The following is a 16,379-nucleotide window of genomic DNA, read 5'->3' as shown; positions in this document are numbered from 1 at the left end:
TTTATGACACTTTATGTGCATCCACCAAAACAGTCCAGACAATATGTAAAAATGCAACTTTTGGATGATCCTATCACTAAAATCTGGATTTCAAAACAATGACAGAATCGCTTCTTAGATCTTGAATCTTCAGTGGTTTCTAGTGTGAAATTATCAAAAATGCCTAAACTTGGTGATGTATTGTTGGAAACCACCCAGCTTTCCTGTAGAACATGGTTTGGTGGCTCTGGATGGGGGATCGAACACAATTATAGGATTTTGTAGCACTATATCAGGGTGAGGAGGTCGCGTATATCTGTATATTACAAATCATTTCAATGGATAAAAGTACCGTTTTTCATGTTCTCCATCGCGTCGTCTTTGCGGTCGGGTGGTAGCAGCACCCACTTGTTTGTGTGATCGAGGTAGCGCATGGCATAGACCCCCGGAGCAGTGGAGATCATAGTTTGCTCAGCGCAGCCATATGGTACCCGGATCAGTCTGCTGACCCCATCACTACTCAGGCTGTTGTTTATGGTGCTCATCGGGGAGTCCACTGTGAGAGGAAATAAGACAAGTACAAGTGACAGGAGGAAATAACAAGTAATATTGTTCTAAGACATATTTATATCTGTAGGGGTCACACTTACATCAGAAATAAATAAAGCATAATGGTCAACTCCAGCTGAATGCCCTGCAGCCCCCAAAAGTGACTTTCCTGACAAACACCTGCCAATCCAGATACTTCACCCTGCTGTTCCAAGGCACCTGTCATCATACTTAGCTCTGCTGTTCCAAGGCATCTGTCATCATACATATCTCTGCTGTTCCAAGGCACCTGTCATCATGCTTAGCTCTGCTGTTCCAAGGCACCTGTCATCATGCTTGGTCTACTGTTCCAAGGCACCTGTCATCATGCTTAGCTCTACTGTTCCAAGGCACCTGTCATCATGCTTGGTCTACTGTTCCAAGGCACCTGTCATCATAGTTAGCTCTACTGTTCCAAGGCACCTGTCATCATGTTTGGTCAACTGTTCCAAGGCACCTGTCATCATACATATCTCTGCTGTTCCAAGGCACCTGTCATCATGCTTAGCTCTACTGTTCCAAGGCACTTGTCATCATGCTTAGCTCTGCTGTTCCAAGGCATCTGTCATCATACATATCTCTGCTGTTCCAAGACACCTGTCATCATGCTTAGCTCTACTGTTCCAAGGCACTTGTAGTCATGCTTAGCTCTGCTGTTCAAAGGCACCTGTCATCATGCTTGGTCTACTGTTCCAAGGCAACTGTCATCATGCTTAGCTCTACTGTTCCAAGGCACCTGTCATCATACTTAGCTCTACTGTTCCAAGGCACCTGCATCATGCTTGGTCTACTGTTCCAAGGCACCTGTCATCATGCTTAGCTCTACTGTTCCAAAGCACCTGTCATCATACTTAGCTCTACCGTTCCAAGGCACCTGTCATCATGCTTAACTCTACTGTTCCAAGTCACCTGTCATCATACGTAGCTCTACTGTTCCAAGGCACCTGTCATCATACGTAGCTCTACTGTTCCAAGGAAACTGTCATCATGCTTAGCTCTGCTGTTCCAAGGCACCTGTCATCATACTTAGCTCTGCTGTTCCAAGGCACCTGTCATCATTCTTAGCTTTGCTGTTCCAAACCACCTGTCATCATACTTAGCTCTACTGTTCCAAGGCACCTGATATCATCCTTAGCTCTGCTGTTCCAAGGCACCTGTCATCATACTTAGCTCTACTGTTCCAAGGCACCTGTCATCATACTTAGCTCTGCTGTTCCAAGGCAACTGTCATCATGCTTAGCTCTGCTGTTCCAAGGCCCCTGTCATCATACTTAGCTCTGCTGTTCCAAGGCACCTGTCATCATACTTAGCTCTACTGTTCCAAGGCCCCTGTCATCGTACTTAGCTCTGCTGTTCCAAGGCACCTGTCATCATGCTTAGCTCTGCTGTTCCAAGTCACATGTCATCATACTTAGCTCTGCTGTTCCAAAGCACCTGTCATCATTCTTAGCTTTGCTGTTCCAAACCACCTGTCATCATACTTAGCTCTACTGTTCTAAGGCACCTGTCATCATACTTAGCTCTGCTGTTCCAAGGCACCTGTCATCATACTTAGCTCTGCTGTTCCAAACCACCTGTCATCATACTTAGCTCTACAGTTCCAAGGCACATGTCATCATACTTAGCTCTGCTGTTCCAAGGCAACTGTCATCATGCTTAGCTCTGCTGTTCCAAGGCTCCTGTTATCATACTTAGCTCTGCTGTTCCAAGGCACCTGTCATCATACTTAGCTCTACTGTTCCAAGGCACCTGTCATCATACTTAGCTCTGCTGTTCCAAGGCAACTGTCATCATGCTTAGCTCTGCTGTTCCAAAGCCCCTGTCATCATACTTAGCTCTACTGTTCCAAGGCACCTGTCATCATACTTAGCTCTGCTGTTCCAAACCACCTGTCATCATACTTAGCTCTACTGTTCCAAGGCACCTCTCATCATACTTAGCTCTACTGTTCCAAGGAAACTGTCATCATGCTTAGCTCTGCTGTTCCAAGGCACCTGTCATCATACTTAGCTCTGCTGTTCCAAGGCACCTGTCATCATTCTTAACTTTGCTGTTCTAAACCACAGGTCATCATACTTAGCTTTACTGTTCCAAGGCACCGGTCATCATACTTAGCTCTGCTGTTCCAAGGCACCTGTCATCATACTTAGCTCTGCTGTTCCAAGGCAACTGTCATCATGCTTAGCTCTGCTGTTCCAAGGCCCCTGTCATCATACTTAGCTCTGCTGTTCCAAGGCACCTGTCATCACACTTAGCTCTGCTGTTCCAAGGCACCTGTCATCATGCTTAGCTCTGCTGTTCCAAGTCACATGTCATCATACTTAGCTCTGCTGTTCCAAAGCACCTGTCATCATTCTTAGCTTTGCTGTTCCAAACCACCTGTCATCATACTTAGCTCTACTGTTCCAAGGCACCTGTCATCATACTTAGCTCTGCTGTTCCAAGGCACCTGTCATCATACTTAGCTCTGCTGTTCCAAACCACCTGTCATCATACTTAGCTCTACAGTTCCAAGGCACATGTCATCATACTTAGCTCTGCTGTTCCAAGGCAACTGTCATCATGCTTAGCTCTGCTGTTCCAAGGCTCCTGTCATCATACTTAGCTCTGCTGTTCCAAGGCACCTGTCATCATACTTAGCTCTACTGTTCCAAGGCACCTGTCATCATACTTAGCTCTGCTGTTCCAAGGCAACTGTCATCATGCTTAGCTCTGCTGTTCCAAAGCCCCTGTCATCATACTTAGCTCTACTGTTCCAAGGCACCTGTCATCATACTTAGCTCTGCTGTTCCAAACCACCTGTCATCATACTTAGCTCTACTGTTCCAAGGCACCTCTCATCATACTTAGCTCTACTGTTCCAAGGAAACTGTCATCATGCTTAGCTCTGCTGTTCCAAGGCACCTGTCATCATACTTAGCTCTGCTGTTCCAAGGCACCTGTCATCATTCTTAACTTTGCTGTTCTAAACCACAGGTCATCATACTTAGCTTTACTGTTCCAAGGCACCGGTCATCATACTTAGCTCTGCTGTTCCAAGGCACCTGTCATCATACTTAGCTCTGCTGTTCCAAGGCAACTGTCATCATGCTTAGCTCTGCTGTTCCAAGGCCCCTGTCATCATACTTAGCTCTGCTCTTCCAAGGCACCTGTCATCACACTTAGCTCTACTGTTCCAAGGCACCTGTCATCATACTTAGCTCTGCTGTTCCAAGGCACCTGTCATCATGTTTAGCTCTGCTGTTCTGTTGTGAATTCTGTTGTCGAACTCCCTCCTGTGGTCATGAATGGTACTTCGGCGGGTTCTGTCCATGGACTCCCTCTGGTGGCTGTGAGTGGAGCTGCTGCTTCTGAGGTTCCTTCCACAGGTGATTTAGTTTATTCTTTGGCTAGCTGCTCTATTTAACTCCATTCAGATCGTTACTCTATGCCAGCTGTCAATGTTCTTGTACTGGTTCAGTTCGGTCTTGGATCTTTCTGGTGACCTGTCTACTCCAGCAGAAGCTAAGTCCCTGCTAGTTTATTATTTGTTCATTGTTTTCTTGTCCAGCTTGCTATCATGATTTTGCCTTGCTAGCTGGAAGCTCTGGGATGCAGAGTGGCACCTCCACACCGTGAGTCGGTGTGGAGGTCTTTTTGCACACTCTGCGTGGTCTTTTTGTAGTTTTTTGTGCTGACCGCAAAGATACCTTTCCTATCCTCAGTCTGTTTAGTAAGTCTGGCCTCCCTTTGCTGAAACCTGTTTCATTTCTGTGTTTGTGACTTTCATCTTAACTCACAGTCAATATATGTGGGGGGCTTCCTTTACCTTTGGGGAATTTCTCTGAGGCAAGGTAGGCTTTATTTTCTACCTCTAGGGTTAGTTAGCTCTTAGGCTGTGAAGAGGCGTCTAGGGAGAGTCAGGAACGCTCCACGGCTATTTCTAGTGTGTGTGATAGGATTAGGGGTTGCGGTCAGCAGAGCTCCCACTTCCCAGAGCTTGTCCTTTGTTAGTTTAACCATAAGGTCTTTTCGGGTGCTCCTAACCACCAGGTCCATAACAGTACAGCTGGCCCAAAGTATTAATGCATCTCAATAGAGGGATAAGAGAAGTTCTGAGACCATTTTTTTTTCTCTGCAGCATGTTTTGTCTTTCTTTTCCCCTTAAACTCTGGGTGGTTCAGGATACAGGTGTAGATATGGACATTCAAGGTCTGTCCTCTTGTGTGGATCATCTCACTGCAAGGGTACAAAACATTCAAGATTTTGTGGTTCAGAATCCGATGTTAGAGCCTAGAATTCCAATTCCTGATTTGTTTTCTGGGGATAGATCTAGGTTCCTGAATTTAAAAAATAATTGTAAACTGTTTCTTGCTTTGAAACCCCGCTCCTCTGGTGACCCCGTTCAACAAGTAAAAATCATTATTTCTTTGTTGCGTGGTGACCCTCAAGACTGGGCATTTTCCCTTGCGCCAGGAGATCCCGCATTGCGTGATGTAGATGCATTTTTTCTGGCGCTTGGATTGCTTTATGATGAACCAAATTCAGTGGATCAGGCAGAGAAAATCTTGCTGGCTTTGCGTCAGGGTCAGGATGAGGCGGAGGTATATTGTCAGAAGTTTAGAAAGTGGTCTGTGCTTACTCAGTGGAATGAGTGTGCTCTGGCGGCAATTTTCAGAAACAGTCTTTCTGAAACCCTTAAGGATGTCATGGTGGGATTTCCCACGCCTGCTGGTCTGAATGAGTCTATGTCCTTGGCCATTCAGATCGATCGGCGCTTGCGGGAGCGCAAAGCTGTGCACCATTTGGCGGTATTCTCTGAGCATAGGCCTGAGCCTATGCAATGTGATAGGACTTTGACCAGAGCTGAACGGCAAGAACACAGACGTCGGAATGGGCTGTGTTTTTACTGTGGTGATTCCACTCATGCTATCTCCGATTGTCCTAAGCACACTAAGCGGTTCGCTAGGTCTGCCACCATTGGTACGGTACAGTCTAAATTTCTTTTGTCCGTTACTCTGGTTTGCTCTTTGTCGTCCTATTCTGTTATGGCATTTGTGGATTCAGGCACTGCCCTGAATTTGATGGACTTGGAGTTTGCCAGGCGCTGTGGTTTTTTCTTGGAGCCTTTGCAGTATCCTATTCCATTGAGAGGAATTGATGCTACACCTTTGGCCAAGAATAAGCCTCAGTATTGGACTCAATTGACCATGTGCATGTCTCCTGCACATCAGGAGGATATTCGCTTTTTGATGTTGCATAATCTGCATGATGTGGTCATTTTGGGGTTGCCATGGCTACAGGTCCATAATCCAGTTTTTGATTGGAAATCAATGTCTGTGTCCAGCTGGGGTTGTCAAGGGGTACATGGTGATGTTCCATTGTTGTCAATTTCGCCTTCCACTCCTTCTGAAGTCCCTGAATTTTTGTCGGATTACCGGGATGTATTTGATGAGCCCAAATCCGGTGCCCTACCTCCCCATAGGGATTGCGATTGTGCTATTAATTTGATTCCTGGTAGTAAGTTTCCTAAGGGCCGATTGTTCAATTTATCTGTGCCAGAGCACGCCGCTATGCGGAGTTATATAAAGGAATCCTTGGAGAAAGGTCATATTCGCCCCTCGTCATCACCGTTGGGAGCAGGGTTCTTTTTTGTGGCCAAGAAGGATGGTTCTTTGAGAACTTGTATTGATTACCGCCTTCTTAATAAGATCACAGTCAAATTTCAGTACCCTTTGCCGCTGCTGTCTGATTTGTTTGCTCGGATTAAGGGGGCTAGTTGGTTCACCAAGATAGATCTTCGAGGGGCGTATAATCTTGTGTGTATTAAACAGGGCGATGAATGGAAAACAGCATTTAATACGCCCGAGGGCCATTTTGAGTACCTGGTTATGCCATTCAGGCTTTCTAATGCTCCATCTGTATTTCAGTCCTTTATGCATGACATCTTCCGAGAGTACCTGGATAGATTCATGATTGTATATTAGGATGATATTTTGGTCTTTTCGGATGATTTGGAGTCTCATGTAAAGCAGGTCAGAATGGTGTTCCAGGTCCTTCGTGCGAATTCCTTGTTTGTGAAGGGGTCAAAGTGTCTCTTTGGAGTTCAGAAGGTTTCATTTTTGGGTTTCATTTTTTCCCGTACTACTATCGAGATGGACCCTGTTAAAGTTCAGGCCATTTATGATTGGACTCAGCCGACATCTGTGAAGAGCCTGCAGAAGTTCCTGGGCTTTGCTAATTTTTACCGTCGCTTCATCGCTAATTTTTCTAGTGTTGCTAAACCGTTGACTGATTTGACCAAGAAAGGTGCTGATGTGGTCAATTGGTCCTCTGCGGCTGCAGAGGCTTTTCAGGAGTTGAAGCGTCGTTTTTCTTCTGCCCCTGTGTTGTGTCAGCCAGATGTTTCGCTCCCGTTTCAGGTCGAGGTTGATGCTTCTGAGATTGGAGCAGGGGCTGTTTTGTCGCAAAGAAGTTCTGATGGCTCGATGATGAAACCATGTGCCTTCTTTTCTAGAAAGTTCTCGCCTGCTGAGCGCAATTATGATGTTGGCAATCGAGAGTTGTTGGCCATGAAGTGGGCAATCGAGGAGTGGCGACATTGGCTTGAAGGAGCCAAGCATCGCTTGGTGGTTTTGACGGATCACAAGAATTTGACTTATCTCGAGTCTGCCAAACGGTTGAATCCTAGACAGGCTCGATGGTCGCTGTTTTTCTCCCGTTTTGATTTTGTGGTTTCGTACCTTCCGGGCTCTAAGAATGTGAAGGCTGATGCCCTGTCAAGGAGTTTTGTGCCTGACTCTCCGGGTGTTTCTGAGCCGGCGGGTATTCTCAAAGAGGGGGTAATTTTGTCTGCCATTTCCCCTGATTTGCGGCGGGTGCTGCAGAAGTTTCAGGCTGATAGACCTGACCGTTGTCCAGCGGAGAAACTGTTTGTCCCTGATAGATGGACTAGTAGAGTTATCTCTGAGGTTCATTGTTCGGTGTTGGCTGGTCATCCTGGAATCTTTGGTACCAGAGATTTGGTGGCTAGATCCTTTTGGTGGCCTTCTTTGTCACGGGATGTGCGTTCTTTTGTGCAGTCCTGTGGGATTTGTGCTCGGGTTAAGCCCTGCTGTTCTCGTGCCAGTGGGTTGCTTTTGCCCTTGCCGGTCCCGAAGAGGCCCTGGACGCATATTTCCATGGATTTTATTTCAGATCTCCCTGTCTCTCAGAGGATGTCGGTCATTTGGGTGGTTTGTGATTGCTTCTCTAAGATGGTCCATTTGGTACCCTTGTCTAAATTGCCTTCTTCCTCTGATTTGGTGCCACTGTTTTTCCAGCATGTGGTTCGTTTGCATGGCATTCCGGAGAACATCGTCTCGGACAGAGGTTCCCAGTTTGTTTTGAGGTTTTGGCGGTCCTTTTGTGCTAAGATGGGCATTGATTTGTCTTTTTCTTCGGCTTTCCATCCTCAGACAAATGGCCAAACCGAACGAACTAATCAGACTTTGGAAACATATCTAAGATGCTTTGTTTCTGCTGATCAGGATGATTGGGTGTCCTTCTTGCCTTTGGCCGAGTTCGCCCTTAATAATCAGGCCAGCTCGGCTACTTTGGTTTCGCCGTTTTTCTGTAATTCTGGTTTTCATCCTCGTTTCTCTTCAGGACAGGTTGAGCCTTCGGACTGTCCTGGTGTGGATACTGTGGTGGACAGGTTGCAGCAGATTTGGACTCATGTGGTGGACAATTTGACATTGTCCCAGGAGAAGGCTCAACGTTTCGCTAACCGCTGGCACTGTGTTGGTCCCCGACTTCGTGTTGGGGATTTGGTTTGGTTGTCGTCTCGTTATGTTCCTATGAAGGTTTCCTCTCCTAAGTTTAAGCCTCGTTTCATTGGTCTGTATAAGATTTTTGAAGTTCTCAATCAAGTGTCATTTCGTTTGCCCCTTCCAGCTTCTTTTGCCATCCATAATGTGTTCCATAGGTCGTTGTTGCGGAGATACGTGGCGCCTATGGTTCCCTCCGTTGATCCTCCTGCCCCGGTGTTGGTCGAGGGGGAGTTAGAGTATGTGGTGGAGAAGATTTTGGATTCTCGTATTTCGAGATGGAAACTCCAGTACTTGGTCAAGTGGAAGGGTTATGGTCAGGAAGATAATTCCTGGGTTTTTGCCTCTGATGTTCATGCTGCCGATCTAGTTCGTGCCTTTCATTTGGCTCGTCCTAATCGACCTGGGGGCTCTGGTGAGGGTTCGGTGGCCCCCCTCCTCAAGAGGGGGGGTACTGTTGTGAATTCTTTTATCGAACTCCCTCCTGTGGTCATGAATGGTACTTCGGCGGGTTCTGTCCATGGACTCCCTCTGGTGGCTGTGAGTGGAGCTGCTGCTTCTGAGGTTCCTTTCACAGGTGATTTAGTTTATTCTTTGGCTGGCTGCTCTATTTAACTCCATTCAGATCGTTACTCTATGCCAGCTGTCAATGTTCTTGTACTGGTTCAGTTCGGTCTTGGATCTTTCTGGTGACCTGTCTACTCCAGCAGAAGCTAAGTCCCTGCTAGTTTAATATTTGTTCATTGTTTTCTTGTCCAGCTTGCTATCATGATTTTGCCTTGCTAGCTGGAAGCTCTGGGATGCAGAGTGGCACCTCCGCACCGTGAGTCGGTGCGGAGGTCTTTTTGCACACTCTGCGTGGTCTTTTTGTAGTTTTTTGTGCTGACCGCAAAGATACCTTTCCTATCCTCAGTCTGTTTAGTAAGTCTGGCCTCCCTTTGCTGAAACCTGTTTCATTTCTGTGTTTGTGACTTTCATCTTAACTCACAGTCAATATATGTGGGGGGCTTCCTTTACCTTTGGGGAATTTCTCTGAAGCAAGGTAGGCTTTATTTTCTACCTCTAGGGTTAGTTAGCTCTTAGGCTGTGAAGAGGTGTCTAGGGAGAGTCAGGAACGCTCCACGGCTATTTCTAGTGTGTGTGATAGGATTAGGGGTTGCGGTCAGCAGAGCTCCCACTTCCACTTCCCAGAGCTTGTCCTTTGTTATGTTAACCATCAGGTCTTTTCGGGTGCTCCTAACCACCAGGTCCATAACACTGTTCCAAGTCACGTGTCATCATACTTAGCTCTGCTGTTCCAAGGCACCTGTCATCATTCTTAGCTCTGCTGTTCCAAGGCACCTGTCATCATACTTAGCTCTGCTGTTCCAAACCACCTGTCATCATACTTAGCTCTACTGTTCCAAAGCACCTGTCATCATACTTAGCTCTGCTGTTCCAAGGCAACTGTCATCATGCTTAGCTCTGCTGTTCCAAGGCCCCTGTCATCATACTTAGCTCTGCTGTTCCAAGGCACCTGTCATCATACTTAGCTCTACTGTTCCAAGGCACCTGTCATCATACTTAGCTCTGCTGTTCCAAGTCACCTGTCATCATACTTAGCTCTGCTGTTCCAAGGCACCTGTCATCATACTTAGCTCTGCTGTTCCAAGGCACCTGTCATCATACTTAGCTCTGCTGTTCCAAACCACCTGTCATCATACTTAGCTCTACTGTTCCAAGGCACCTGTCATCATACTTAGCTCTACTATTCCAAGGCATCTGTCATCATACTTAGCTCTGCTGTTCCAAGTCACGTGTCATCATACTTAACTCTGCTGTTCGAAGGCACCTGTCATCATACTTAGCTCTGCTGTTCCATGGCACCTCTCATCATGCTTAGCTCTACTGTTCCAAGGCACCTCTCATCATGCTTAGCTCTACTGTTCCAAGGCAGTTGTCATCATGCTTGGTCTACTGTTCCAAGGCACCTGTCATCATACTTAGCTCTACTGTTCCAAGGCACCTGTCATCATGCTTGGTCTACTGTTCCAAGGCACTTAGCTCTACTGTTCCAAGGCACCTATCATCATGCTTAACTCTACTGTTCCAAGTCACCTGTCATCATACTTAGCTCTACTGTTCCAATGCACCTGTCATCATGCTTAGCTCTACTGTTCCAAGGCACCTCTCATCATACTTAGCTCTACTGTTCCAAGGAAACTGTCATCATGCTTATCTCTGCTGTTCCAAGGCACCTGTCATCATGCTTAGCTCTGCTGTTCCAAGTCACGTGTCATCATGCTTAGCTCTGCTGTTCCAAGGCACCTGTCATCATTCTTAGCTTTGCTGTTCCAAGGCACCTGTCATCATTCTTAGCTCTACTGTTCCAAGGCACCTATCATCATGCTTAACTCTACTGTTCCAAGTCACCTGTCATCATACTTAGCTCTACTGTTCCAATGCACCTGTCATCATGCTTATCTCTGCTGTTCCAAGGCACCTGTCATCATGCTTAGCTCTGCTGTTCCAAGTCACGTGTCATCATGCTTAGCTCTGCTGTTCCAAGGCACCTGTCATCATTCTTAGCTTTGCTGTTCCAAGGCACCTGTCATCATACTTAGCTCTACTGTTCCAAGGCACCTATCATCATGCTTAACTCTACTGTTCCAAGTCACCTGTCATCATACTTAGCTCTACTGTTCCAAGGCACCTGTCATCATGCTTAGCTCTACTGTTCCAAGGCACCTCTCATCATACTTAGCTCTACTGTTCCAAGGAAACTGTCATCATGCTTATCTCTGCTGTTCCAAGGCACCTGTCATCATGCTTAGCTCTGCTGTTCCAAGTCACGTGTCATCATGCTTAGCTCTGCTGTTCCAAGGCACCTGTCATCATTCTTAGCTTTGCTGTTCCAAGGCACCTGTCATCATTCTTAGCTTTGCTGTTCCAAACCACCTGTCATCATACTTAGCTCTACTGTTCCAAGGCACCTGCCATCATACTTAGCTCTGCTGTTCCAAGGCACCTGTCATCATACTTAGCTCTGCTGTTCCAAACCACCTGTCATCATTCTTAGCTCTACTGTTCCAAGGCACTTGTCATCATACTTAGCTCTGCTGTTCCAAGGCAACTGTCATCATGCTTAGCTCTACTGTTCCAAGGCAACTGTCATCATGCTTAGCTCTGCCCTTCCAAGGCCCCTGTCATCATACTTAGCTCTGCTGTTCCAAGGCACCTGTCATCATACTTAGCTCTACTGTTCCAAGGCACCTGTCATCATACGTAACGATGCTGTTCCAAGGCACCTGTCATCATACTTAGCTCTACTGTTCCAAGGCACCTGCCATCATACTTAGCTCTACTGTTCCAAGGCACCTGTCATCATACTTAGCTCTGCTGTTCCAAGGCACCTGTCATCATACTTAACTCTGCTGTTCGAAGGCACCTGTCATCATACTTAGCTCTGCTGTTCCAAGGCACCTGTCATCATACTTAGCTCTGCTGTTCCAAGGCACCTGTCATCATACTTATATCTGCTGGTCCAAAATGCATGTTATAATACTTATATCTGCTGGTCCAAGATGCCTGTCATCATACTTGGCTCTACTGTTCCAATGCTTCTGTCATTATACTTAGCTCTGCTGTTCCAAGATGCTGGCCACCATACTTAGTTCTGCTGTTCAAAGACACCTGTCATCATACTTAGCTTTTCTGTTCCAAGACGCCTGTCACCATACTTAGCTCTGCCGTTCTGAGGAACCTGCACATTTGCTTGGCTCGAGTCAGTCCGCTTAACCAGCTCTGCTATTCCAAGCTGTTCATCTTCAAACACAGCTATGCTGTTCCACACCTCAGTTCATACTAAGTCTTTCTAGCTTAGTTGTTCCCGGTGGCTTTGGGTGCCATATAGCCTATCAAGCTTTGCTAATCCACATAGTTCCAGGTTTCCTCGAGCATATCCAGCTCAGCTGTTCTTTACTGCAGCAATGACGTCTGTCCCAGCCGGTCATCCAGGCATACAGCTAGGAGAATCCATCCCACCAGATGAGCCTCAACACTGCTGTAAATAGTGCTATCAAGAGGATTCTTGGGATGATCTGCTATAATACAGAGCCCAACCACAAAATCACAGGGTAAATAATGCAAGGGCATGGAGAGGAATTGCCGGACATTGGGGGTGCCACCACGATTCTTCTGCCAAAATACCATCACTTAAAGATACTGTAGCAAAAATGAAATATGGAGTACTTCATCCATCGGGCCAAGATATGAGATCTGTCAAGCAATTTTAGGAACCAGAAGTGTCCTCAGAGCAGTTGCCACAGGTCTCTGCGCTTAGCAGCACATAGACGATGAGATATTAGCTACACAACCACTTCCATGACGATATGAGGCTGAACCTAGGAAAGAAGATGGTTTCCTGTCTGCTGCCGCTACACTCACCGCTCATCTTGATACTGGAGTGGAAATCTCCATCAGGAATCATATTGGAAGGAAAATCCTCATCAACTGTGATCTCACTACTTCTCCTGTCTGCAGAATGCATAAGAATAAAATGTAAGACAGGGATGATGGATGGGTATACAGAGGACAGGGTGAATGGACAGGTATACAGAGGACAGGGTGAATGGAGGGGTATACAGAGGACAGGGATGATGAATGGGTATACAGAGGACAGGGTGAATGGACGGGTATACAGAGGACAGGGTGAATGGACAGGTATACAGAGGACAGGGTGAATGGAGGGGTATACAGAGGACAGGGATGATGAATGGGTATACAGAGGACAGGGTGAATGGAGGGGTATACAGAGGACAGGGTGAATGGAGGGGTATACAGAGGACAGGGATGATGAATGGGTATACAGAGGACAGGGTGAATGGAGGGGTATACAGAAGACAGGGTGAATGGAGGGGTATACAGAGGACAGGGTGAATGGACGGGTATACAGAGGACAGGGTGAATGGAGGGGTATACAGAGGACAGGGTGAATGGAGGGGTATACAGAGGACAGGGTGAATGGACGGGTATACAGAGGACAGGGTGAATGGAGGGGTATACAGAGGACAGGGTGAATGGACGGGTATACAGAGGACAGGGTGAATGGACGGGTATACAGAGGACAGGGTGAATGGAGGGGTATACAGAGGACAGGGTGAATGGAGGGGTATACAGAGGACAGGGTGAATGGAGGGGTGTACAGAGGACAGGGTGAATGGAGGGGTATACAGAGGACAGGGTGAATGGAGGGGTATACAGAGGACAGGGTGAATGGAGGGGTATACAGAGGACAGGGTGAATGGAGGGGTGTACAGAGGACAGGGTGAATGGAGGGGTATACAGAGGACAGAGATGATGAATGGGGATACAGAGGAAAGGGTGAATGGAGGGGTATACAGAGGACAGGGTGAATGGACGGGTATACAGAGGACAGGGTGAATGGAGGGGTATACAGAGGACAGGGTGAATGGAGGGGTATACAGAGGACAGGGTGAATGGACGGGTATACAGAGGACAGGGTGAATGGAGGGGTATACAGAGGACAGGGTGAATGGAGGCGTATACAGAGGACAGGGTGAATGGAGGGGTATACAGAGGACAGGGTGAATGGAGGGGTGTACAGAGGACAGGGTGAATGGAGGGGTATACAGAGGACAGAGATGATGAATGGGGATACAGAGGACAGGGTGAATGGAGGGGTATACAGAGGACAGGGTGAATGGAGGGGTATACAGAGGACAGGGTGAATGGACGGGTATACAGAGGACAGGGTGAATGGAGGGGTATACAGAGCACAGGGTGAATGGAGGGGTATACAGAGGACAGGGTGAATGGAGGGGTATACAGAGGACAGGGTGAATGGACGGGTATACAGAGGACAGGGTGAATGGAGGGGTATACAGAGCACAGGGTGAATGGACGGGTATACAGAGGACAGGGTGAATGGAGGGGTATACAGAGGACAGGGTGAATGGAGGGGTATACAGAGCACAGGGTGAATGGAGGGGTATACAGAGCACAGGGTGAATGGAGGGGTATACAGAGGACAGGGTGAATGGACGGGTATACAGAGGACAGGGTGAATGAACGGGTATACAGAGGACAGGGTGAATGGACAGGTATACAGAGGACAGGGTGAATGGACGGGTATACAGAGGACAGGGTGAATGGACGGGTATACAGAGGACAGGGTGAATGGAGGGGTATACAGAGGACAGGGTGAATGGACAGGTATACAGAGGACAGGGTGAATGGACGGGTATACAGAGGACAGGGATGATGAATGGGTATACAGAGGACAGGGTGAATGGACGGGTATACAGAGGACAGGGTGAATGGACAGGTATACAGAGGACAGGGTGAATGGAGGGGTATACAGAGGACAGGGATGATGAATGGGTATACAGAGGACAGGGTGAATGGAGGGGTATACAGAGGACAGGGTGAATGGAGGGGTATACAGAGGACAGGGATGATGAATGGGTATACAGAAGACAGGGTGAATGGAGGGGTATACAGAGGACAGGGTGAATGGACGGGTATACAGAGGACAGGGTGAATGGAGGGGTATACAGAGGACAGGGTGAATGGAGGGGTATACAGAGGACAGGGTGAATGGACGGGTATACAGAGGACAGGGTGAATGGAGGGGTATACAGAGGACAGGGTGAATGGACGGGTATACAGAGGACAGGGTGAATGGACGGGTATACAGAGGACAGGGTGAATGGAGGGGTATACAGAGGACAGGGTGAATGGAGGGGTATACAGAGGACAGGGTGAATGGAGGGGTGTACAGAGGACAGGGTGAATGGAGGGGTATACAGAGAACAGGGTGAATGGAGGGGCATACAGAGGACAGGGTGAATGGAGGGGTATACAGAGGACAGGGTGAATGGAGGGGTATACAGAGGACAGGGTGAATGGAGGGGTATACAGAGGACAGGGTGAATGGAGGGGTGTACAGAGGACAGGGTGAATGGAGGGGCATACAGAGGACAGGGTGAATGGAGGGGTATACAGAGGACAGGGTGAATGGAGGGGTATACAGAGGACAGGGTGAATGGAGGGGTATACAGAGGACAGGGTGAATGGAGGGGTATACAGAGGACAGGGTGAATGGAGGGGTGTACAGAGGACAGGGTGAATGGAGGGGTATACAGAGGACAGAGATGATGAATGGGGATACAGAGGAAAGGGTGAATGGAGGGGTATACAGAGGACAGGGTGAATGGACGGGTATACAGAGGACAGGGTGAATGGAGGGGTATACAGAGGACAGGGTGAATGGAGGGGTATACAGAGGACAGGGTGAATGGACGGGTATACAGAGGACAGGGTGAATGGACGGGTATACAGAGGACAGGGTGAATGGAGGCGTATACAGAGGACAGGGTGAATGGAGGGGTATACAGAGGACAGGGTGAATGGACGGGTATACAGAGGACAGGGTGAATGGAGGCGTATACAGAGGACAGGGTGAATGGAGGCGTATACAGAGGACAGGGTGAATGGAGGGGTATACAGAGGACAGGGTGAATGGAGGGGTGTACAGAGGACAGGGTGAATGGAGGGTATACAGAGGACAGAGATGATGAATGGGGATACAGAGGACAGGGTGAATGGAGGGGTATACAGAGGACAGGGTGAATGGAGGGGTATACAGAGGACAGGGTGAATGGACGGGTATACAGAGGACAGGGTGAATGGAGGGGTATACAGAGCACAGGGTGAATGGAGGGGTATACAGAGGACAGGGTGAATGGAGGGGTATACAGAGGACAGGGTGAATGGACGGGTATACAGAGGACAGGGTGAATGGAGGGGTATACAGAGCACAGGGTGAATGGACAGGTATACAGAGGACAGGGTGAATGGAGGGGTATACAGAGGACAGGGTGAATGGAGGGGTATACAGAGCACAGGGTGAATGGAGGGGTATACAGAGCACAGGGTGAATGGAGGGGTATACAGAGGACAGGGTGAATGGACGGGTATACAGAGGACAGGGTGAATGAACGGGTATACAGAGGACAGGGTGAA

General features: G+C 47.8%; 1 protein-coding gene across 1 annotated transcript in view; it reads right to left on the bottom strand.

Moving 5' to 3' along the window:
• Window positions 1-16,379, bottom strand: part of LOC138661560 (complement C4-B-like) — a 75,437-nt gene that overhangs the window by 18,386 nt on the left and 40,672 nt on the right. Inside the window, exons 23-24 of the mRNA XM_069746367.1 lie at window positions 12,780-12,869; window positions 332-535 (exon numbers count right to left, since the gene is read on the bottom strand). Coding sequence (XP_069602468.1) covers window positions 332-535; window positions 12,780-12,869 — 294 coding nt within the window. The remainder of the gene's footprint in view (window positions 1-331; window positions 536-12,779; window positions 12,870-16,379) is intronic.

This window comes from Ranitomeya imitator, chromosome 2 (genome assembly GCF_032444005.1).
Source record: "Ranitomeya imitator isolate aRanImi1 chromosome 2, aRanImi1.pri, whole genome shotgun sequence".
Classification (NCBI taxonomy): domain Eukaryota; kingdom Metazoa; phylum Chordata; class Amphibia; order Anura; family Dendrobatidae; genus Ranitomeya; species Ranitomeya imitator.
The sequence above is the reverse complement of the archived record's forward strand: the minus strand, read 5'-3'. Positions and strand labels throughout refer to the sequence as shown.